General features: G+C 41.8%; 1 protein-coding gene across 1 annotated transcript; it reads right to left on the minus strand.

Annotated features, from left to right (window-relative positions):
* Window positions 1–222: 222 nt before the first annotated feature.
* Window positions 223–20,865, minus strand: MKRN1 (makorin ring finger protein 1). The gene is made up of 8 exons (XM_054052541.1): window positions 20,579–20,865; window positions 13,077–13,205; window positions 8,263–8,489; window positions 4,381–4,607; window positions 3,677–3,891; window positions 2,858–2,968; window positions 2,265–2,403; window positions 223–1,848 (listed from the first exon to the last, which is right to left on the minus strand). The coding sequence occupies exons 1-8, from the start codon at window positions 20,746–20,748 to the stop codon at window positions 1,636–1,638; spliced, it is 1,431 nt and encodes a 476-aa protein (XP_053908516.1). The 5' UTR covers window positions 20,749–20,865; the 3' UTR covers window positions 223–1,635.
* Window positions 20,866–24,081: the final 3,216 nt, after the last annotated feature.

Raw genomic sequence — 24,081 nt, forward strand, 5'->3', positions numbered from 1 at the left:
ACCTCTGTTCCCACCAATGGCCCAGACATTGCTTCAGTAGCTCAATGTCCCACCTCTCTGTTCAGGTGTTCTTTACATTACAAGCTCCATACTGGAATGGTTACAAGGTTACAACCAAGTTAGAAGTTGGGTATTAGCCTGACACAGTTCTGCAGGAGTTAAGAGAAACACACACAAGTAATGAATCTGAAACACAGAAGCTTCAAACTGAAAAGGACAGACTTATTTCATTTTTTGATTTTTTTTTTTTATTTGGGAAAAGTGCTTCTTACAAAAGGCAACTGCAAAACAATACGTTATAGACCTCAGAACAATTTCTCATTCCATTTAAAAGTGAAAGGAGAGGCAGTCTAGGGGACAAGAGCAGCAGGAGAACAGATCACGGGGCATCCACGAGTCAATAAAAAACAGCAATAATGTAATGCAAGGTTAAAATTCCTGTGCCGGGGCTTTGGTGGCAAAGTAATTTCTCAATGCAAATTACAGCCAGACACTGCATGACTGCCTTTGTAAGCAGTAACTCACGTAAGCTGAACAGCTTCACCATGCAACCTGCCCAACCCAGATGCCGAAAGGCACGCGTACCCTGAACCAGCCAAGAGGCACAGCTATTTCCTAGTGAAGCTCGCAGCTTAGGTGGTTACACCAAGTTCTAAAACTTACAGAGCAATAAAGCTAAAGGGGCTTCTCTGGTATTCCTCTGACTCCACCTTGGCTAACCGGATTTCTGCTCCTGGACAACCCTAATCGTACACATGAAAGAGAGCTGGTGTATCAGGGAATGCCATCTATTAAGTTAAGCGATGGTTAAGATCACTGCCACAGACTGGGCTGAGACCACTAAACCAGTTTCATGTCCAATTGGAGGCTAGGCTTCATGCACCAAGAGGGGATAAAAGATGGTTTTGTTATTTTTAACTTACACAGAGTCTCCCCATCCTAGAGGTCCAACTCTACATTTATCTGTATATACACATAGAGAGTTCTCCTTTCACAAAGACATTTTCCTTTCATGCTAAACACAGTAAAAACCCAGAACATTCACACCTGGTTCTGGTTACACAGTAGTAGTAGTAATGTGCAAGTAAACAAGAGACCAAAATCACAAATGAAGATGTGTACATGAGGGGGCTGGAACGGAGCTGATGCCAGAAAGAGTATTTGTATCTGGCCTGAAGTCAGAATTATTGGTACAAAGACAGGAGAGAAAAAAAAAAAAAAAAGAAAGGCCATCAGCCAATTTACATCCCCACTGCATGGCCACTGCTCATTTTTGTATCTGGGCTCTTCAAAACGAGTGTGGAAGTCCTGTAAACACTTTAACCCTGGAACTGGGTGAACTCTGTTGGGTACACAGATGAAGCAACAAATCTAAGCTAACTGTTTGACAGTTAAATTTATTTTTACAAAAACTAACATTTTAAAGATTTATTTCTTGTTATTTGTTTAAACAGAGGAAAAACAACACTCCTGGGGTGGGAGGGGATGGGAAAAGACAGACCCTGGGTAAAAGTTATTACAACAGCACCTGGAATTGATTGGCCTGCCTAGGAGAAACACAGGCACTGCCACAACACCACAGGTAATAGCTACTGCCTGAAGCCAAGACGACAGTCCACACTCCACTGACAGGTGCTATAGATCCAAGTCATAATAGTCTTCCAGCTCATCATGAAACAAGTCCCACTCGTCCTCGGAATCTGTTAGCTCATCATCACCTCCTGCTGCCAACAGCATAAGCAACATCTCACCAAGCTCAAAGGTCACCACCTCATCCTCATCGGTCTCAAATGGATCACCACTCTCTCGCTCCTCGATGAACTCCCAGAACCGATTCCTCCGCTGGGCCTGCAAGTGGAACACAAATATTTTCCCAGGTGACCAAGCAGTACAAGGTAGGAGTCTTTCAGAGGCTGACCAGGTTCAGTCCCCAGCATACTTTTAACATGCAAGAAACCACATTCCACTTTCAGGGAGATATTGACCTCCCGTACAATTTACCCTTACACGCTCATATTAAAGCTGCCCAACATTTCTCCCTCAGTATGTTGGTATACTAGAAGAGTTTAAAATTCACTCTTTCCATCTTGGTCTCCAGCACTCACAAACCACCACTCTAGACCACCACCTCCTTCAAATTCACCATTAGAGGTCTGTCAGAAGTAAGAGTCAACATTTCCCTGTCCTCAAGGCAGCTGATTTAACGCACACCCCTCTTGCGGTCTCTCTGTATAGAAAGGACAAAAAAAAACAACAGCACTGACCCGGAATCTACTTGATGTTCCCACTTTGGGTCTCTGCGGCTCCTCTTGGCGGCCATCAGGATATGCATGTTTGTAAAAACAGTTCCCTCCAAACGGACAGCTCCCACGGCCTTCATCAAAGTACCTGCATGGCTTGTTGCTGGAAAGGAAAATATCGCAACCCTTACTCACAGCAGACCCCAACTAGACTTCAGAATTGCATTTCCCTGTAGTCCAAAAGGATCTCAGTTACCATTTGGAGCTGAAGGTATTTTGACAGTGCAACACCTACACGCAGAACTAATGCATTACACAATGTGTGTGTGGGGCAATGCATGCACAGAACACAGATACCTCGCAGCACACGGGCTTGTATTGCCTTATGGCCACATCACCAGCCTTTTGTGTATAAAAGGAAAGACTGAGGTCAAGGAACATAGTCACAGTTTTGTGACTGTGTGGTTGCATGCATCTGTGGGCAGACTGCTAAGAGTGCACTTAACACGTGGTGGTGGTAGCAAGGTGAGAGAGGGCTTTTACATCAAGACCCTTCTTCTCCCAGTGTGCTTTTATCTCTGCACGCTCAACTTGAGAAAATGCTACAGTGCTCATACCTCATTGCCTCCTTGTATTTCTGAATGAGTTTCTGCTTCTCTTCCTTCTCTTCCACCCAGTACTCACTTGGAATGACAAAGTTAGATGTGATCCGACATTCTGGGCAGGACCTGGGGAACGAACAGACTGCGCTGCAAAATTCCACATTACAGGGCGCTCTATCTGCTACATAACAAGTCATGGCATATATCCATCTTTAAAGATGTCCTGTACCCACACACTTGCTGTATGGGCTTTTCCATCTAGAGTCTCTTACACGAGGACAATCTAAACTCTCTTCAAGAGCTCAACGGCAATGGCAGCTGGTCTCAGAAAAGCTTGAAAAAACACTTCACACAGACTCCTTTTTCTTTAGAGTTAAATAAATTTATTTTCGTTTGATATCTGTATTTATTTGACTGGAACTTCATTGTTTGTTTTTTTTTTTTTGAAACAGCCTTTAAATGGAGAAATGTTTTGCCAACTGATTAATGAACTAGGGCGGTTATGAATTAAGAAGCATACATTCTGAACTGGTTAATCTGCATTCAGACTCCTGGCTGGGTGTCCAAGATGTAAACAGTAACCACTGGACAACATGCTATTAAATAAATGAAAGTGATTTTCTACCATTAAGTGAGTTTTGCGAACTTAATCCGTATTAACCAAATCAGAGTGTAAATGTTATCCCTAACAATTATTTTACTTCCCAGCTAAAGTTAGTATGCATTAAATGCAGTCTCTGTGCAGTCTGCATCTGGAAGTCTGTTGCAAGTTGTCACAAGTTACTAAGTTCTTCCATAGTAACAAAGCACAATCGAAATGGGAAAGTGCCTCACTTTATAATCTTGCTCTCAAATTGCTTAGCACTCCTCCACTTGCGGATGCACTTGAGACAGTAAGTGTGGCTGCAGTTGGAGAGGATCCCAAAGCGGCGCTCACTAGGATTAGCTTTCTCATACACCACCTCCATGCATATCCCGCACACCATGTCTTTACTACGCTGGACGGCAAATGAAAGCTCCATGTCCTTCTCGTGAGCTTCAATGCAAGACTGAAAAGAAGAGACAAAAAAAGCTACAGAGATAACTGAACACCTGGTGAACTCTAAGCAGGCTTTTCAGCTCAGTTTTACTCTGCGGTTTTGCATAAGTAATGGAGAAAAATTAAGCCGAAAAATCTTTATCCTCAAAAAAAAAAAAATTGTGCTCAGAATCTGGGGACTAATCAATTCAGAGTTCAAACTCCTTTCTTCAGACACTGCTTTTAAACATCAGAAAGGAAAGCTGAAAGACCATCCAGTTTTACTCAGCGAAGAACAAAGCTTCAGTTTCTTTAAGCAGACTGCTCTCTCAGCAGATAAGGAAACCCAGCTATTTTTGACTACAGCCCTGACAGGAAACGGTCCAGTTTACAACAGGAATTTCATTCACTGCCTGACCTGCATGCATCTTCAAATGAAAGGGAATTAGTGTCAAGTGATTATGGGGAACTAGGAAGCAATAACTTAAAGCTGTTTAACACCAGACAGTTGTTTGCCTACCTTTATGTGCTCAGATCTCTGTGCAGCATCAATTGGATGCAGGACTTGCAGTCCACACATATCACAAACATCCCCGTGGATGTACACGCAGTTTTCTCCATAACGACATTCTCCTACTGCAGCGTAGGGGCACAGCTCCTTCTTTATCACTACGTCTGCTTCCTCCTTCTGATATTCTTCCTCAATCACCATTTCCTGCAAGGGTGCTTCAGCACAGGAAGGAGCAGCTGGGAACAAAATTAAGGACAGTAAGCAATACATTCAGATTTACAGCACCTGGAGTGAGAATACATTGTTTTAATGCAAAGTAATCTTTGTGTAACCCTGCTCAAGTTACTCAAAGAGAGTAATGAAAACAATCGAGGTTCATTTCAGTCCAAGTTTCACACATCCTCAATCTGAACTAGTAGTTATTTTCCCACTCAAGAAAGCACAATTAATTTCTTCGTCCTTCAAGCCAGATAAGACTAAAGCTATCAGGGTTTCAGTGGTCAGATTCAGATCCATTTACAGAGTTAAGTCTGCACCACAAAAATATCCCTAGTTCTCAGCAGCTCAAGTACATTTTTATATAAAACCTGGCTCAGCAACAATTTAATAAAGTTACATGACTCTCAGTGCTTCAAGAAACAATTCCACATCAGCTAGAATTAATGGGCCTCTCCCCAGAAATTACATAGCTGAGGCACTAAAGTTGTATCCAGCCTAACACCACGCTAGTATGGAAACACCAGACCAGCAGTAGGTTATGCGCAGATTAATTAGCATGCTGTCATTCAGGCTGAACAACAGATTTTCACATCTAGACTCCATGCACCGGTATGTATGATACAAAAGCTGTCCACATCTCTCTAACTCTTACTCTAGATATTTGCCAAAACCCTTATTCCAAACAGATATCGGGTCTATCAGTAAGACACAAACCTAGCTTTAAGAAACTGAAATTCAAGGCATTTTCATTGCATTCCAAGCTAGCTATCGGTTTTACAGAATACTGACTAAGCAAGTTCCCTTACCCAATTCTATATTGAACTAAAACCTGTATCATTTCTCTTCACCTTTTAGACACCTTCTGCTTAACACTTCTTCCTGTATCTCTTGAACATACCAAGCCAAAATGCCTTTTGAGATCATTACGTAAGTATGATGATAAACTAAGTTTACAAGACAAAAGCAGTCCGTTTGAAACTGAAGATACAATAAATACAGGAGAAAACAAAGCATTACTATATTCAGAATAAAGCCAGCAAGAAAAGCCACCAGACTGTATTTACATAATCAGTAGCTGTTACAAGAATAGAAAGCCTTCTATACTCTAGGAAAGTAACTTTTATAAGCTGTTTGAGCACTAGATTTGGACACGTAAGCAAAAGCTACCACAGGCATACTTGGATCAGCAAAAGAAAAAAATAGACTATTCCTTTTCAAAAAGAATCAGAGGCTGTACACTCACACAGCTGTCATCCCCATGGAACAGAGATACAACAAACACCTATCAGCCTGTTAGCTTTTGATCGTATAAAGAAAAAGGAAAAGCAGGCCCCAGGAGCTCACAGTTTTGGGGGAGAAGCTAATACTGAATATTAGTGTAAGACAACATTAGCTCTCAAAATAAGTTCAAGTCTACTTCTTGAGCCATCTCCGACTTTAGAGGTCACTCACACTGATCTTGGATCAGTCTGTTTGCTAGAAAAATACTTTTCAAAAGCAAGTGAGTGACAGAATTACAAAGTCAGCTGCCAACCTGCTCATTTTTTCAGTAAGATTCCCAACCAAATATCTTCACTGCCTCCTCTTCCCCACAAGTGAACTGGTACCAAGAAAAGTAACAAGAAACCTTATATTAGGCTCTACGTACTCTTACGATGAGCTGGACATAAAATGAAAATATGTACTTATTAAATGAAATTCCAACCCCTACAATGAAATCCAGTCTCCACTTCCAAAAGAAGTATCAAGAATTACAACTACGCACCAGTTTCTAGTCCCTCAACTCTCATTTCTGCCAGTGTTTTCTCTAGCTAATGTTACACATTTTTTACCTAGCTGATTCATATGACTTCTGAAATCTTGTCTGACCCTTACTGAGGAAGGAGAGTTCAGTGGATAATAGTATGGATGGGCAGAAGCCTATAACAGACAGCCAAATGCAGCCGAGTTTCAAAGGAACTGTACTCCGTGACAGTGTTTCTTTTAATGGGGCTGGCAAGGTGATCTTTGCTTAAAGCAATTCTACATCTCTGAAAACCACATACTTTGAAAGAGGTTAATTTCAAGCATCTCTTTTTTTCAGATTTTCCAGAGTCACCTGCACTCTTCTCAAAGATATCTTGTCAAAATGTTATTCAGCAAGGGCTTTCTTACCCTTTTTTTTTTTTTTTAAAAAAAAGGTACCTTACCTTTTTTTATTTATTTTAAAAAAAAAAACCAAACAAACACAAACAACCCACACACCTTACTACTTGAGGTTCTTTGAGAATAAAGGCTTTGAAGTCCTACCCCTCCAGAGACTGACTTAGAAACCCATTTATTTACTGTGCTGGAGAGTGCAGAGTTTCACATCTTGGGACAAAAAAAGTTAAGAGTCGTTATTAAAACAAACAAAACTACCACCAACTTAATTCAACAAGCACAGTACAACTAATTCCAGCCCACTCCACAATACCATCCTTGCACAAGAAAGTACAAGCAGTTCTTAGTGACTAGACAGCTAAACAAGACACCGATCTACAAATGTCAGTCTTTCACAACAGCTCTGGGTACTTTTACAGTGAGAAAGAATGAGAGAGGGGGGAAACATCCTAAAAGTTACATTAGTTTTCCAGTTTCAGTCTTCTGTGCTGACTCAGCACAGAGTTATAGTTCAGTGAAATAAAAATATTAATAGTTCTACTTCTGAATATCTCAGCTTCCATAACTTAAAGCCCTCTACATAGGCCTCTTGTATGAGCCACACTATATCTGCTACAGTTTTGCTTCCCCTTTGAAAGTAACATTAGGGAAACTCACAAGACTCCACTGCCTCAGCAGTTTGAATTGAACACCCCTCAGAGTACCATTTACTCTCTGCTGCTACGATTCTGCCTGCTGCTTTCAAACCCACTCCTCTCCAGCACATGGGCCCCAATCCCAGTGCCCGTTTCACAGCCAACAGGGTTACATTCAGTGAAAAAAATAGTTAATTACCTTCAAATCCTACACCACCTACTTTGCTCTGGAACACATTTTGCAGCATCAAATATGTTCACCTTATAGCAGCAAGAAACAGACATGCAGTTCAGATCATTTCTTATATTTCTGCCTTTTTACTGTCTGTTTTTCCAGAATATCTAGCAGCCGCAAACAGATAATGGAAGCGTGATGCGTCTGTACATTAAATAAGTGAATATCTGAAGAACTGCCACTATTTTCTTTGCTAGGCCCTGAGGTCATCTTCAAGATATCGAGTTTAGTCCAAAATCAGAGAATCATCTGCATTAGCAGAATGGATTTTGTCTCACAGTAAAAAACAAGACTCAAAACACAAAAGGTGAATGATTATCTTCACAGATTAGAAATATTTATTGCATCACCAGTATTTTTTTCCTCCAGTCATACGCAAACTAAATTTCAAAGAATGGGATCTCCAAGTCATTCAGAGCCATAACAAGAGGAAGTCAGTTATGCAGAGACCGTCTTTAAGTACACGTGGTTTCAGAACATCAGGACAGCAGCAGTAACTGATGTGGACAGTCTTGACTATTCACGGTGGAAAACTCAAGATCGATCACTCAAAGTAATTAATAAATAAGAACAGCTGTACCCAACACATTAAAATAAATGTACTACATATAAATTGTCAACCCACGACAGAAATTTACTGTTATCCCACAATCAGCTTACCACGTCCACAATACGGCTGCCCAGGGATAAACTCTACAGCATTCACCCAGTCTTCAGCATCTACTCCTGCAGCTGCCAGATCTGTATCTTCATCTTCTATCTCAGCAATAATTTCTTCAACTGTTTCAGGGAGTGACATGAAGTCTGAGGATACTGAGGCATAAAATTTTTCTTCTGGATCCACATCAGCCATTTCTTCCTCTTTCAGTGGCTTGGTATGTTCATATCTAAAAAAGTCAATAAGCACCATGTCAACTCTTCACAAAAAACACCTCCATAAAGCAGTCCAAGGTATTTGAAATGTATGGATTATGATGTAAACATACTATTCAGAAGAAGGACCTAGAAACAGCTTGGAAGAGAAAGCCACCAATGACCCTTTATAGAGACATGCTTCCACTTTGGTCATCTGTCAGCATCGCTTAAGGAAACAAAAGATGCTCCATAATTTTGGAGGAAATGGAGCAGTATGCACTAACTTACACAGAATGAACTTCAGTTACGTCCAAAACTGGTGACATACCTATTATGCACGTGTAGTATTAAATTAGTTCATTCAGCTTTAAAAAGAGAAGACTAAGGGTATATACTACTGTCTTAAACTACCTCATGGGAAGGCACAGAGGAAAGAGACACCCAGAACCTTCTAAGAGTTAAAGCAATAGGATGTTAGTCAGTAGACACAAGTCCAAAAGGGGAAGTTACAATTAGACATCAGGAAAAAAAAGTCACTGTGAGAGTAGTCAGACACCGGAACAGGTGCCCAGTGAGCCACGCAGATGACGTAAGCTGGCTCTGCCTTCAGCAGAGCTCCAGAGATCTCCACCAAGGTAACAGATGCCTTTTCTGTAATTTAGCATCTTGCCTCATTCAGATTTTATGTTGAATGTTAGTTATTTCTAATGCCTCTTTCAATTTACTGTGGAAAACAATGATCAGAATACCTTGCTTCCTACTACCCACAAACAACATGAAGTCGCAACTTCCCTCATAAAAATCTCCCTTCCAGCAACTAGCAGACTACAAAGGAAAATAAACTACAGGTGTAATTATCCTACTATAAAATAATTATATTGTTTTATTATAAATTAATTGTGTTATTATAGAATAACTATAAATTACTTAATTATTATAAAATAAGTTACAGGTGTGATGTCTTAGACATTTGCTGACTAATTTCAAGGACAAAGGGAAGGAATTATTGGAGATTATACAAAACCTTTAATCAACTGCGATTCATTTACCTTGTGTCAGATTGAAAACAACAGAGAAAGTATCACAGTTCGTGCACATAGAAGCCATGCTCCCAACCCAATGTCACCGTTGAAATCCTAAGGAAGCTATGTAGCACAGATTTACAAGTCAAGACTTCAAGCCTCTACACCAGTGCTCTACAAAATGGTAAGCACACACCCTAGGACGTGCACAAGGCAATCCCGTGGGGTGCAGGAAGAAAATACTACAACTTCACATCATAGTTTTTCTAAAAAACAAAACAAAAAATAAATAAATTCAGTTTTACTAATATTTAGCATAAAGATGGACAATGGTGGTGTTACTCCATTGGTAGGTCAGAGGGCCCCTTGTATGGTATGTGTATGGCATCCTGAAGGAGAAGCAGGTGTTCCACCACATAGCAGGGCTGACAGCGGCACCCACATTCACTTTCATTCATTCATTCATTCACTTTCAGCACACTGCACCACACTGCAGTTTGTTTGTGCCCAATTAAATGGGCTGACAGATCGTGTTATCTGGTTTTACCTAAACCAACCCTGACAAAAATGAACAAGCGGCTTAAAAAGATTCCTGCAAAGAAACTGTGGACTGAACACAATACCGACAATATCAGCAAAACCAAACAACAAGAAAATGTCAGAGCTAACACTTCCAGTATGAGCTCTTCATCAGCCACATTAGGAAGTAAAGATAATGCCAACCTAATCAGATCTGACAAGAACTTTGCAGGAGGGGGAAGAATTCAGCATTACCAAGCAGACTACTTGAAATATGGATTTACATCCACTATTATTAATGATGAACCTTGCCCTCAGTGTATATTGTACCTTGAGATATTAGATAAACATAGCATGAAGCCATCACAATTAGCAGACATTTAAAATGTAAACGTCCAGAACATGAAGACAAACCTGTACAATTTTCTCACAGATGTTTCAAGCCACATGATACTCAAAATCCAGTATTATGTAAAACCTCACGATAAACTGTTTAGAAGCCTCTTTTACTGCTAAGTAGGAAAACTCAAAAGACGAAAACACAAACCACTGGACCACTTGTCCTTCCCGCTATGGTAAAGATGACTGAAAGAATGCATGGAAAAACATTTGGTGACATAGTAAGGAATATTCCTTTGTCAGCAAATGCTGTTGGGAAATACATCGAAGAGACTGCAGAAGACTTCAAGAAAGAGGTTTCAGAACAAATTTCACAGTGGGGAAATGAAAGCACAGATGTTTCTCATAGGTCTCAGCCAATGATATTTGCTACATTCTGTTTCACTAATGAAATACACAACCAACTACCTTTTGTGAGCTACTGAAGAAAAGATGTACCAGAGGAGATATACATTCTGAACAAATGACTTACTAAATAAGACAAAGAGGTGTACTGGAGGAGATATATTCTCAATAGTAAATGACTTATTTAATAAAAGCAACATTTTATGGAAGCACTGTACAAGTGTAACCACTGATGCAGCTGCCACTTTGACTACAATTAAAATAAAGGATTTCAGGGTTGGGTTACAGAGATAGCGCCACACCAGACATTCATTCCCAGCAGCATTCACAGGCAAAATATTGTAGCAAAGATGGATCCAGAAGCACAGAAAGTGCTACAGTCAATTTGGTTAATTTTACAAAAGTGAGACCTTTAAATGCTGGAATCTTTACAACGCTGTTACGAGATGGACAGCAATCATGAAAATCTTCTATACCAAACAGAGGGTTGCTGGTTATCTCACCCTAAAGGTCTAAAAAATTGTTAGTAAAGAGTTATACATTTTTCTTCACAAGGAGACAAGTTTTCCAAATCTGCCCACCTTTTCCATGATGACAAGGCACTGTAAGAAGTACGCTACACAGTGGCTATTTTCAGAGAAAGAAACACAATCTGACCCTGGTAGGTAAAGACAATTCACGAACAAGTGTTTTTTGAAAGAAACTTGTGCTATAGAGATAACATTTTGAAACAGCTGTTCCAAGACATTTCCACCCTCATGCAATTTTGTTGCCAAAAGAGATGCAAGTGTGCCAGCTATAAAAAAAAAACCCAAAACCAAACAACTTTCATATCTTGCGCTTAAAACCTGGAAACAGAACTAACGTTTAAAAATCTTCCAAATATCTTCAGTGGATTTGGGACCCATTTGTTAGAAATAGAAAAATGCAACACCTTCCAATCAGTCTGTAAGAACAGTTGATGAACATCAGGGAATATTGAATTTATTAGCTAAATTTTAACAAAAAAGTTTGCATAATTGGTGGACGGGATTGAAAAATAAGTATCACAATTTAGTATGCTCAGTCAACAATATACTTCTTCCTTTTGCATCTTTCTCAGTTATGACAGCCATTAAAACTATATACTGAAATAAACTGAACTGAAAATGAGACCTTCCAAGTTGCTGTATTGCAAAATGTTAAAATAAGATTTTAAAAAGTAACGAATCATATTCAATCGATATTACTGTTGATAAAAAATATTACTAATAATGCTTTTAGTGAGAGCAAAAATGAGCTCGGACAGTTAATAACAGAGGTGAAATAAACAGTATTTATGTCATTTTAAAAATTCCGTTAATTGTGTATGTTTTATAATGTACATAACATTGTACAGTAGTAGATCTATATAATCTATACATATTGGGGTGACCAAAAATTTTTCCCTGACTGTGTGTGCAATCAGAAGTTTCAAGACCACTGACCTACATGACCAAGAAAGCAGCACTGGCAGACGGAAGGCTACAGAGACTTATTTTTGTTACCCTTCTTATAAACAGTAGCCATACATTAAACAGGAAAGTAAAACTATGTACTACCATGTGAAGCCATGACACAAATATTTAACTACGCATTAGAGCTGCAACAAGACGGAATGTCAAAACTCCCTATAGATTTTCACAAAGGGAACTTAAGATGTCACAAACATCTCTAAGCCTTTGTAAAGTTCTGCTACACTAAAAGCATGCTTCCTTTCTTCACACATTTTTTCACTGTAATAATTTCAGGGGTATAGTTTAAGTCATACTATGTTTTCATAGTGTGGGGCCACTTTGTACAGGCAACATTTTAGATCATGACTACATGACTACACTTGCTCCAGCTACTTTTCCAAAATGGCAGTTCAAATGTCAGAGTAACAACTCTCGAAGAGACATATGCAATCAGAGAGAAAAAAAACCAAACAACTCTTACCTGTTCAGGCTTTTATTACTTACAAATGTAACTTGGTTCCACCAGTTGAGCTAGTTTGAATGTGGTCTCAGATTTCAATTAATTCATCTACTCATTTTATTACTAAACCAACCCCACACCCTGACAACTCACTTTTTTTTTTCCATGAAAACCAGTTCTCTTCTTGCCTTTCCTTTGTGTATTTACTTCCACAGCAAAATAAATGCTGTAGTATTTAGCAAGAGAAGGCAGTTTGCGATAAGAAGCTATTTTGACAAATTTCTAAAATTGCAATGAAAGAGAAAAACACTTCAAGATTTATTGCCTTTCTATGAGCTCTCTACTGAAGGACCCAGAATGAAATTACTCCCCTACACGAGGGCCAATGGTATTTTTTACCTGCAACGATCTCCGTAAGCACAGCATCCTCGCTGATAATACCTGCACACCATGGCAGACTGACTAGTGGAGAGGTCATGGGAGTAGCGACAGTTTTCTCCTTCCTTGCAGACTCCATGCATGAAGTATCTGTAAAACAGATTTCTGTGAATTAAGGAGAAGCACTGAAGCTGTAAACAAAGCATTTGGATAATGAGCTATTTTATAAATCAAGGTATGCTGAATTAAGAACAGCACTAATGACTTACAGGACCATGTCCCAGTATAAACAATATAGATAAGGATGTCCGAGAACAGATGAAGCCTTAGCTATTCCAGTGAACTGCACCACACATTGCACCTACAAAAGCCTGAAAAAAACTGCAAAGCAAACCTCACCCTAGGCTGTGACACAGAGAGGAAAGTGTCTTAGACAAAGTACATGGGGACAAAGTTTTACTTGCAAGTCCTGTGTTCTGACACCAACAAAAACTTCAGAGAAGCCCACCACTGAATCAAAAAAATCAAACCCAGTCTTAGCCTAAAAAGGGTTTCTTCGAGTTAAATCTAGTTTGAATTTGTAAATAAGTCAATCAGAAGTAACTTCCTCTCCTGGAATGCAAAACATGATTTGTGATAGATAATTACGTGTCACAAAATATGCACATTAGCTTTTGCCATAGACGCCAAATCACTAGAAGCATTAGAAGCATGCTGCTTCAATACTACACTGTGCCTGTCTTGAAAGAATTGAGTACAGTTCAAAGCTTTTGAGGACAATTTGCTAAATTATAGCCAGTTTAATTGAGCGTCCTCAAATTCAGCTATTCAAGAAAACTGAACAGTGATTTTCCACTTAGGTTAACCTAAGTGACAGAAGCTTCTTTAAGGCACTGTAACTATTCAGACTCAATATGCTCACATCAAAACCATAATTGAAAATACATGTTTAAGCACAGCTTTCCCAATCGACATAGAAGTAATAGGCAAAAAAAAAAAATCCCAACAACTACGTAAGAACTGAATCCACCAGCACATTTACCAACACTTCAGTTTAGAAGAAGCATCGGCTCCTAGACACCGAGCAAGCTGCAAACTCTGAACTCATTGGAAATATCAAGATGTAGTAAACAATAAAATTTGGTAGTGTCGCGTACAAATTATTCCCTTTCCACTTGAGGGAAGAATGCAAAGTAGATTATACCCTTCTAAACCTATCTTACTGCTGAAAGGAGCACAGTCTTACTCCCCACCTGTTAAGACACTTCATAACTTTGCACTGGTACCACACCTACACAGCCAGAAGAACCAGGTCCTCCAACCACCTGACTGCACAGCCACACAGTAGTACAGCCAGCATAAGAGGCAGAAGGATCATCCTTCAGCAGCACAAACTAAGATAGCTCTTCACAAACCAGCACATTCAAGTTGATATTCCTAAACTTAAAAGGCATCAAGTTATTGAATTGCATGAACTTCTGCATAGGTACTTAGTTGGCTACACTTTTAAGAAGTCAGATATATCGAAGTAAACAATTCACCAAACGACACAAGCAGAGCTACATTTGTAATCCAGTACTAGGGATATATTAAAACCCAAAGTAAGTCTTAAGAGAGTTGATAACCCTGCATGTGCAAACCCAAGGTACTAAAAACAAAAGAAATCTCAAGCAGTTTTATTAGCCACCAGCTGATGCTTGCCGTCAGGCTGCAATTCAGGCTCGAAACAATCACCTCTCTGTACACTGTAGGCTCATAGTAACCAGACAAGAAATGTGGTCCTACATAAGAATAAGTGGCATAAGAGCAAGATGAGGCTCCACAGCATCTTCACCCCAGAGAGATGAGTATCCTAGTCCAGTGTGCCAGGTGGCTGTACAAACACCTATGCCAGTACACACTAGGAATAGGGTGTTGCAAAAGCAAAAACAAACAAACAAACCATGCTTCATGAACAGCACTCTCCATGGTGAACCAAAAAGCAAAACCCTACCAAAAAAACCTACCCCCACAGACTCACCAACATAACTACACAACCCACCCACAACCAACCCACCTCAAAGCCAACAAACAAACCTACCCCCCAAAAAAACCCACAAATTCACAGAACCGGAACAAAACTGGAATTTCTGGCTTGCATTTAAGAAATAAGAATCACGCCAATAGGCTAAAAAAATAAATCAGGTTGTTAAACATCTGTTCTTGCTCTTTATCAACTGCTACCTCCACCCTTTGCTGATTTTCACACAGCACTGCTTCCCCCACGTGTTGGGGCATGCAATTTCATAGCCACCTGCTGACTTGGATCAGGAAATGGCTTCCGATGTAACCTGACAGTCCTTTTTGCTGCCCACAGGGTTATTTTTAATCTACATCAGATTGCATCTCAGCCCCACTGCCACTTCAGCCAGCAAAGTGCTAGGACACCACTATGGCCGAAATAAGTGACTAAGAATGGCACCACCCTGAAGTGAGGACTTCTGTTAGAAAGTACTTGGTCAACACAACTTCTAAATACATAAGCCTCAAAATCAGGCTCTCCCTCAAAATCCAGCTCTGTGCATGTTAGACAGAGGAACTGGACACCTAAGTTCCCTTCCTTCTTGCCCAGCTTATATTAGAAAGTCCTCTGCATATAAAGATTCTGTATAATTCTGGAAGTTGTCACAATTCATTACATCAAGATGGGAGGTTATAAAGGAAAAAAAAAAAACACCACAAAACCCCAGAAACACTCATAAGCTCAATTTAACTCACACGTCACTTTTAAAGGCCTGCAATCCTACGCAGCATCATTTGAACAAGAAGGCTGGGGTGGGAGGAGAGAAAAATGTATTTATCTGAAGATTACATCAACTTCCCCCTCCTCCCCCGCCATGAGGCACGATTTTCACTTTAAGGTCACGAAGCATTTAGCATTTTACATATGAAATTGCTGTGTTTGGCTAAAATATGCTTTGGTAATGTTGAAAAATAAACAAAGTGCATTATTTTTGGTGAAAGGTCAGAAAAGTTATGTTGGAACAGCATTTCTACACAGAGAGAATTCAATTTAACTGTAACTTTACACGACGGTGATACCAGTCTCTTGTTTCTGGAAGAAACTAGTCTAGGAAGACTACATCAAGACAAGTATATAACTGCATTTTCTCCAAGTGTCTATGATGCCGTCATCCAACAGGCACTTATTCCGGCAGCAATGCTCTCTGCATTCACTGGCATAATTTGGTGAGGCTGTGTAAGGAACCAGACTTGCAAACTCATTGGGGTCCAAACCCAGATCATCTCCTCAGTTAGGTTAATTTCATGATTGTGCAAAACATGAGTGATACAAACACACAGAAAAACCACCCGCAAGTAAAAACTGCCTGCACAAGCATTTTATCGCCAAAAATAATTTCAACTCACATCCACTTATGGACGCTTTCAACAAAACAGCATAGTTTGATTTTCATGGGGTACTTAATCCAGCGGGCATTTTTTTGGAAACATACAGAGGAAACACTTGCCCAAGGACATAAAGCTAATCATGTCTCCAACTCCCGTCAAGGAGGTCAGGCATTGCAAGTGCTACATTAATTTACTAGAACATTTACCGTTTTCAAGTTTATCCACCTTTCATTGACCTTGATTATCATGATGCTTTGAATGACAATAATCGATTGAAGATTTTTTTTCTCCACTGCTGGAAAAACATTACTTCTATTACTTGCCACAAGGTAGAGAAAAGGAATTTGCAATGCCTTTATCAAAAGGGCAGTGCAGTGTTAAACACCAATAACTGCAGTGTAAAGTTCTGAACACATTGTAGCTTATTCCAGATGCTTCCTTCTAATGTATGAAGTCTTTACCCCTGTAATCCTATTAGTGAAATCAATATGCCATACTTATTTCCACACCTTTTGAAGCTTGCAATGGGCTAGCTTATTCAGTTGTGGTTTGTTCTTCACTTCAGGTCCACTTAATTTTGCTTTCAGGTAACCCTGCTGAGTTTATTAAACTACTGGTTTTGCTGAATCAGAACACCACACCCAGCAACAGATCTCTTCTGAAAACTGAGACATTGCCATGACAGCAGAACCTCAGGATAACAGCCAACTGCAGTTATGAGCTTCTTCAGGTGCCATACAGAAACCTAGAATTGACAGGGAAGAAGGTGGTGGGAAAGAGGCCACGCACGCTGTTCTAGCACAGCATGTGGGATTTCAGCCACATGAGTAGCTGAAAAAATTTGACATGAGTTAGCAATCTTAAGAAAAGGGAAAAGAAAAAATGTAGGTCTTAGTAGCACTCATCTCCTTGTCCCTTTTCCATAACCTTTGTGATCCTAGTGGGGATCACAAACAGGGCAGCAAAGAAAGGGGCAATACAAGCAGGCTGTTGAGAGGTGTGCGCTCCACACCTTATCGAGTGCTGCATTGAATTAAAGAAGTGTACTTGACTTTCTTCATATTAAAAGACAGATAAATACCTGTCCTAGATTTTCAAAAAGCACAGCACAGATACAAATATGTAGACAACTCTCAAAATACACCAATTAGTTCCTAAGGGTTTTATTTATGTTCGGATATTAAACAAGTGAAATGCAATCTATTTACTTCAACTTGATGACCTTCACTATTTTTATATGACACGTGGAAAACAGAACTACCTGGAGCTAACAGCATCAAGTTTTTGGAAAAAAATGTGGGCTATACCACTGGTCAATAAAACCACATCTCCATCTGAAACTGAAGGACAGAGAACCTTAGTAAGGACCATTTTTCTTATTTCAAGCGTATCACTAACAAAAGGGTCAGAATACTAAATAAAAAGTAGTCACGAATTACAGTTTTATTCCTTTGCAGTTTATTCTAGATTAAAATATTATAAGTTATTATACATCACAAAAGCCTTGAAAACTGCTAAACCATAGAAGCAATATAAGAAAATAATTTTTCATCATCTCTTAAGGAACATGATGATTCCTACATTTCACCCTGGGAGTTCTAAATTTTAGCTGTGAAGAAAAGCAGAAGGGGAACACCTGCAAAACTACAAGTCTAGGAGAAATCAAAGCCCTTAATCTTAGTAACTGCGTGTTTCACTCTGAAATACCAATCATCCATCCCAAGGATATCACAGTGACAGAAAAAAAAAAACTGATTAGCCAACCAACTTATCATATTGGGTATTAAAAGGAGCAGCAAGAATTTATTCTACCATTTCTAAAACTTTCATTTCTGATAAAACACCAGTATTCCTTCAGCGGCCATGAAGTGCTGAGTCCTTACACTGAAAAGACTACTATCTCCCAGAAGTTTTTAAGGCAGCATTTTCTGTCACCCATATGGCGATTCAAGTACATAAATACTATATACAAATAGAACTGTGCAGAGTTGCTCAAAACAGAAACTGCTCTACCTGCTATATTAAAAACCTGCATTTTGAAATTCAACCCCTTCATCTCAGTTAAAACCTCAAGCTCTTGTACAAAGGAAAACCAAGACCTAACAGCAAAAAAAATATATTTTCTTGAATATAAATACATCCTACTGAAACCAAATTTAGAAAGAAAATCTTATCACACGTTCCCAGAAGCTCAAATCGAAATTGTTCGTTTCACTTTTTTTTTTTGAGCAAAGGTAGTCTGCCTACAACCCCAACGGCCTACTAAAAATAAACAAGTAAATGGAGTAACTGGGAGGATTAGTAGAAAGGAACAGAGAATGGAGAGGCTCATTAGATCCAAAGCCGAGATCTCATTTTTGCTTAAGCTCACATTAAAGCACATCAACCGTGACAAAAGACTAGGTTTAACTTCCCAGTAGTCTTGAGTGTTTGTAAATAAATGCATTCATTAGACAGACTCACTGCATGATACAATGAACAGATGCACTTGCACGACACTGACATCTTGACTGTTTCTGTACTACGGCAGTCACTGTCGTCAATACATTGCTTGATTGTGTCCGTTTTACCTAATCGAGCCTTTCGATCTTCAGAAATAATGAGGCAATCTATATATAGGAGGAGGCACTAACCTATACCCTCGCAGCTCACTTAAAAGCTGAGCTAAGCATCATTGCCCGGCATTTCCTCATCGCTGGCTTAAGTTTAACTTTCATGCATCAAATACTAACTCGACTGTTCATAGGTAAACAGAAGTACTGGGAGAGAGCTGAGAAACAGTGCTCCTCAAATGGACACACTAACACTGCATTAACCAGAATAAACAGTGATCGAAGTTAACAGGAATGCTTTAAATACTGCAGGGCATACTTAACAGTACAAAAGGAAGACACCGCAAGCAAGCTCCCCGTGAAAGCGAAGCAACGGTTCTTAACAACGCAATTTGAATTTGCGATGGGCACAAATGGAAACACATGCAGAAAATATCTTGTCTCATATCAAGATGTACAGGCCCTTTCCTTTCTGCCCGAGAGATGTTCCTTTTTGCTTCCAAGGGACTTGGAATGTATTTTCCCAGAAAGACATCCAGATTAAATGCAATCTACAATTTTACTTAAATTAATAAAATAAAAGTAATATTTTTAAAAAAGTAATCGGGAGGTGGTGTTTGATGCTAACCTTGAAATACCACTTGCTTTCATTTAAACTGACTAATATATATCAATACTCACAAAAACCGGGTTTTATTCCTTTCAGCCGGCAAACAGGCCAGCAGCGCAAGTTTAAAAATAGTCCATCTGGCAAGCTTTACGACATGCGGTACGATTTGCATAATCCCGTATGGGAGGTTTCTCGGAAATACAGTTTAAAGGAAAATACAAAGAGAAAATGACGCAGCACTAAGAACCTCAACGTTAGGATCGCTTACATTTTGCGGTGGATAATGACTTAATCCCCACTTGTATATTTAACAAATTTTACTGTACCGATCACGAATTCCTTCTAATTTTTATTTAGACGGAGAACTTGAATGAGTTTCTACTTCCAGCTGTATGGCGTTTCCCGCAAGGCGGGCTGCAGGGCTCGCATTCCACAGCCCCCTTCACGCCGAGGGCACAATGCTCGCATTGAGGCCGCGCTGCCGCACCATAAAGAACGGCCTCTCACCGGCGCCCCCTCCTCCTCCCCCCACCCCCCCCGGCAAGGCAACGGCATCCACAGTTCCTCCTCCCCCTCCCCACACGGCACGAGGCGGAACGAAGCCCCCGAGCCGGGCCTGGCTACGGCGGAGGAGGGAGGGAAGCGAGGAGGGGGACCCGCAGCGCGCGCGCGCGCTCGCCGCCATGGCCGGTACTTCCGGCGGCCCCACAAAGCCCCCCCTTCACCGAGGGGACCCCGCGCTGCGCAGTTCGTTTTTGCCGCAAGGGCCGCGACAGAGCGGGGCGGGGCGCGAGGCGGAGGGGGTGGGGGGGGGGGGGGGAGCGGGGAGCGCGCGCTGCGGCCGCGCGTACGTGACCGAGGGGGGAGGGGAGCGGCGCTGAGGGGAAACGGGGGGGGGCGGGGGGGGAAGGAAGGAAGGGCGGCAGCGGCCGCCATTGACCTGACCTTCCCCGCCGCGGTCCGCGCGTTACCTGCAAGTGACCTGCTTGGTCCAGCCGCCTCCTCCCGGCCCCACGACGGGCGGCGGCACCGCCGCGAAGTCGAAAGCCGCCGCGGCCGCCGCTCCCGCAGGGGTTCCCAAGGCGGCGGCGGCCGCCGCGGCAGCGCCCGCCGTTGTTCCCAGAGCCACCGCCTCCGCCATTACTGTTTATCCCAGCGGCAGCACAGGAAGTTCCGGGAGCGCATCCTTCCGGGCGGGCGCAAGAGCGGACGGGGCGCAGCCGGGCGGCAGCGCGGACCGAGGCCCGCGGCAGCCCCGCCCCCCTCTCCGCTCCCCCCTACCCCGCCGAGCGGGGGCTGCGATTGGCGGGAGGGAGTGTTCGGGGGGGAGGAGTGCGAGCTGGGATTGGACGGGACATTAAAGCCCATCGAGTTCCACCCCTGACATGGGCAGGGACACTTCTCATGGGACAAGGGTGTCCAAGGCTTCTTCCAACCTGGCCTTGGACGCCTCCAGGGATGGGGCACCCACAGCTTCCCTGGGCAACCTGTACCTGACCACCCTCACAGTGAAGAAATTCTTCTTTATGTCTAGTCTAAATCTGCCCCCTTCCAATTTAAAGCCATTCTGCCTCGTCCTGTCACTCCACACCCTTGTAAAAAGTGCCTCCCCAGCTTTCCTGTAGCCCCTTCAGCAGCTGGAAGGTCGCTATAAGGTCTCCTCAGAGCCTTCTCTTCTCCAGGCTGAACAACCCCAGCTCTCCCAGCCTATCCTGATAGCAGAGGTGCTCCAGCCCTCTGATCATCTTCGTGGCTTGCTCTGCACCCGTTCCAACAGTTCCACATCCTTATTATGTTGAGGATTCCAAAACTGGACACAATACTCCAGGTCAGGTCTCACAAGAGCAGAGTAGAGGGGCAGAATCCCCTCCCTCGCCCTGCTGGCCACTCTTCTTTTGATGCAGCCCAGGATACAGTTGGCTTTCTGAGCTGTGGGCATGCATTGCCGGCTCATGTCAAGCTTCTCATCAATGAGCACCCCCAAGGCATTCTCCACAGGGCAGCTCTGTCACGTCATGCCCCAGCCTGTATTGAAATGTTGGATAGGTTAAGGATGGCAGCATGGGGCAGGGGCAGCTTGGGGGAACAACACCAGGGAAATCCCAGCAGCCACCCTGCTCCAGGGAGACTGTGACAAGCAGCAGCACTTGCCTGACAGGATGGTGACTTTAGAGGCAGCCGGGGCCACCCCAGTTGGGCTGGCTGAGTCAGCAGCAGGAGACAGCCCTTGCCCTGGGGGAAAGAATCATAGAGTCATAGAATCATAGAATCGTAGAATAGTTTGGGTTGGAAGTGACCTTAAAGATCATCTAATTCCAGCCCCCATGGCAGGGACATCCCACTAGATCAGGCTGCCCAAGGCCCCATCCTGCTTGGCCTTGAAAGGATGCATAACAGCAATGTGCCGCCGGCTGCAGCGCGGGGGAGAAATGAGCTAGTAGCACCTCAAAATTCCAGACCGGAAACTGGCACTGGGCCACTCTGTTACCTTTGTGGTCTTTATTTTTATTGTTGTTGTTCTTCTCTGTCTTGTGCAAGCTCTGTAAAAAGTTAGTTTGACCTTGTGATTAATGGCATCCAGTGTGTGATGCTGTGTCCGTGAGAGCCATTGTTATCCTGTGGTCATTTTGTGAATACAGTAAGCATTTCCTGGAACACGTTGGACCAGGTTGCATATAAACTGGCCCTGATGGTCTGTGCTATAACACAAGATAAAACCACATAAGGTGAAAGGACTATAAGAAGAAGGATAAGATGGAGAATGCTCATTATTTCTCCAGAGACCACCAAAAAAATGATAACAAGATAACTTCAGACATGCACAGACAGACAATGATGATGTTTATATTTATGATGACAGACAATGATGCTTATGATTGTGGCCTTTCAATACTTAAAGGGGCCTTAAAAGAAAGGTAGGGAAAAGCTTTTTAGCAGGGCCTGTAGCAACAGGACAAGGGGTGATAGTTTTAAACTAAAAGAGGAAAAGTTTAGACCAGGAAGAAATTCTTTTTATGAGGGTGGTGAAACACTGGAACAGGTTGCCCAGAAAGGGTTCCATCCCTGGAAATGTTCAAGGTCAGACTGGATGGGGCTCTGAGTAACCTGATCTATCTGAAGGTGTCCTTGCTTGCTGCAGGAGGGTTGGACCAGATGACCTTCATGGTTCCTTCCAATCTAAAATATTCAATGGTTCTGTGTGCTACTATGAGGGATCAATGTAAATAATTTCTCCAAAATAATTACAATATGTAGTAGTTTTCTGAGAATTGTTAATGAATATGTATCAGTTACCTGATTTAAGGAAACCAAAGTCATGATATTGGTGCACATGATTTGGTGGAGGTGTCCCCTGTGTGGCTGGATCCATAATAAAGCTATTGCTCACTCTTTTATCACCAACTGCTAAGGAATTTGGTTCTGGCAACAACACGAGAGCTCAGTGCTGCTAATTTGAGGTGAGAAGCATCATGTCCTTCTGCCATAATAAATCTTGGTTGTGAAACTTCTATTTGCTTAATCTGCATCATGTCCTTGACTTCCTACTGCCAAGAGTTTTAAGCCAAGTACTAGACATGGCCCAAAAAGGCAGAGTGACAAGGAGGGATGCAGGGACAATGTGAAGAGAAAACTCAGTGCAATGCTATTGATACTTTATGTATCTACTTGAAAATACATTAAAAAGTCAAATATCTAAGCCCCCAGTCACTGCAGAAAACACTGAAATTAAGCCTTTGTTCTGAAAGTAGGCAGTAGGACAGCATCCCAGGATGACAGGACTGGAGGAAGTGCACTGAAGAGGTCAGAAGAGGTAAATCTGTTCCCAGGTTACCTTGAAACAATGACTCAAGTGCCCTTGAATGATCTGAGGAATGAGGTAATGTGAATGCACTTGCTGGCAGCTTCTGGAGAAGCTGTGAACTGGGCAAACACAAAATTACCCTAAAGGAAAAGGCAGTGAAGTATACAGTTTATTAGCGATTGTAACAGGTATGCATCAGAAAAAGAGATTGCCAAAAGCAGAACTTCGTGGGATTTGGTGGACAGAAGTCTGGGCACAGAGATATTTAGTTTTTGGAGATGAAAATGGTTGGTTGTGTAAGACCAACCTTACTCCAAGATAAGGAGCTGGCATCAGATAAAGACCTGGATCCTTGTTCGATGTGCAGCATTGACAGCCACAAACAGCAGCTGACTCACTCTTTCCTGAGATCTGAAGCACTATCAGTGCCAGATAGTTTGTAAATTCGGTTCCACAAATCATGCCGGGGTAAGGAGTTTAAGCTGAAAGAGGGGAGATTTAGATTGGATATTAGGAAGAAATTTTTTAGTGTGAGGGTGGGGAGGCACTAGAAGAGTTTGCCCAGAGAAGTCATGGATGCCCCATCCCTGGAGGTATTCAAGGCCAGGTTGGATGAGGCTTTGAGTGACTTGGTCTGGTGGAAGGTGTCCCTGCCCATGGCAGGGGGGTTGG

Source organism: Cuculus canorus, chromosome 1 (assembly GCF_017976375.1).
Source record: "Cuculus canorus isolate bCucCan1 chromosome 1, bCucCan1.pri, whole genome shotgun sequence".
NCBI classification, from domain to species: domain Eukaryota; kingdom Metazoa; phylum Chordata; class Aves; order Cuculiformes; family Cuculidae; genus Cuculus; species Cuculus canorus.

Coding starts and splice junctions, on each gene's coding strand:
- MKRN1 (XM_054052541.1), bottom strand. CDS start 20,748: ATGGCGGAGGCGGTGGCTCTGGGAACAACGGCGGGCGCTGCCGCGGCG. Junction 13,206..20,578: donor ACCAAGCAGGTCACTTGCAG/GTAACGCGCGGA, acceptor TCTGTTTTACAG/ATACTTCATGCATGGAGTCT. Junction 2,969..3,676: donor TTTGAGAGCAAGATTATAAA/GTGAGGCACTTT, acceptor TTCGTTCCCCAG/GTCCTGCCCAGAATGTCGGA.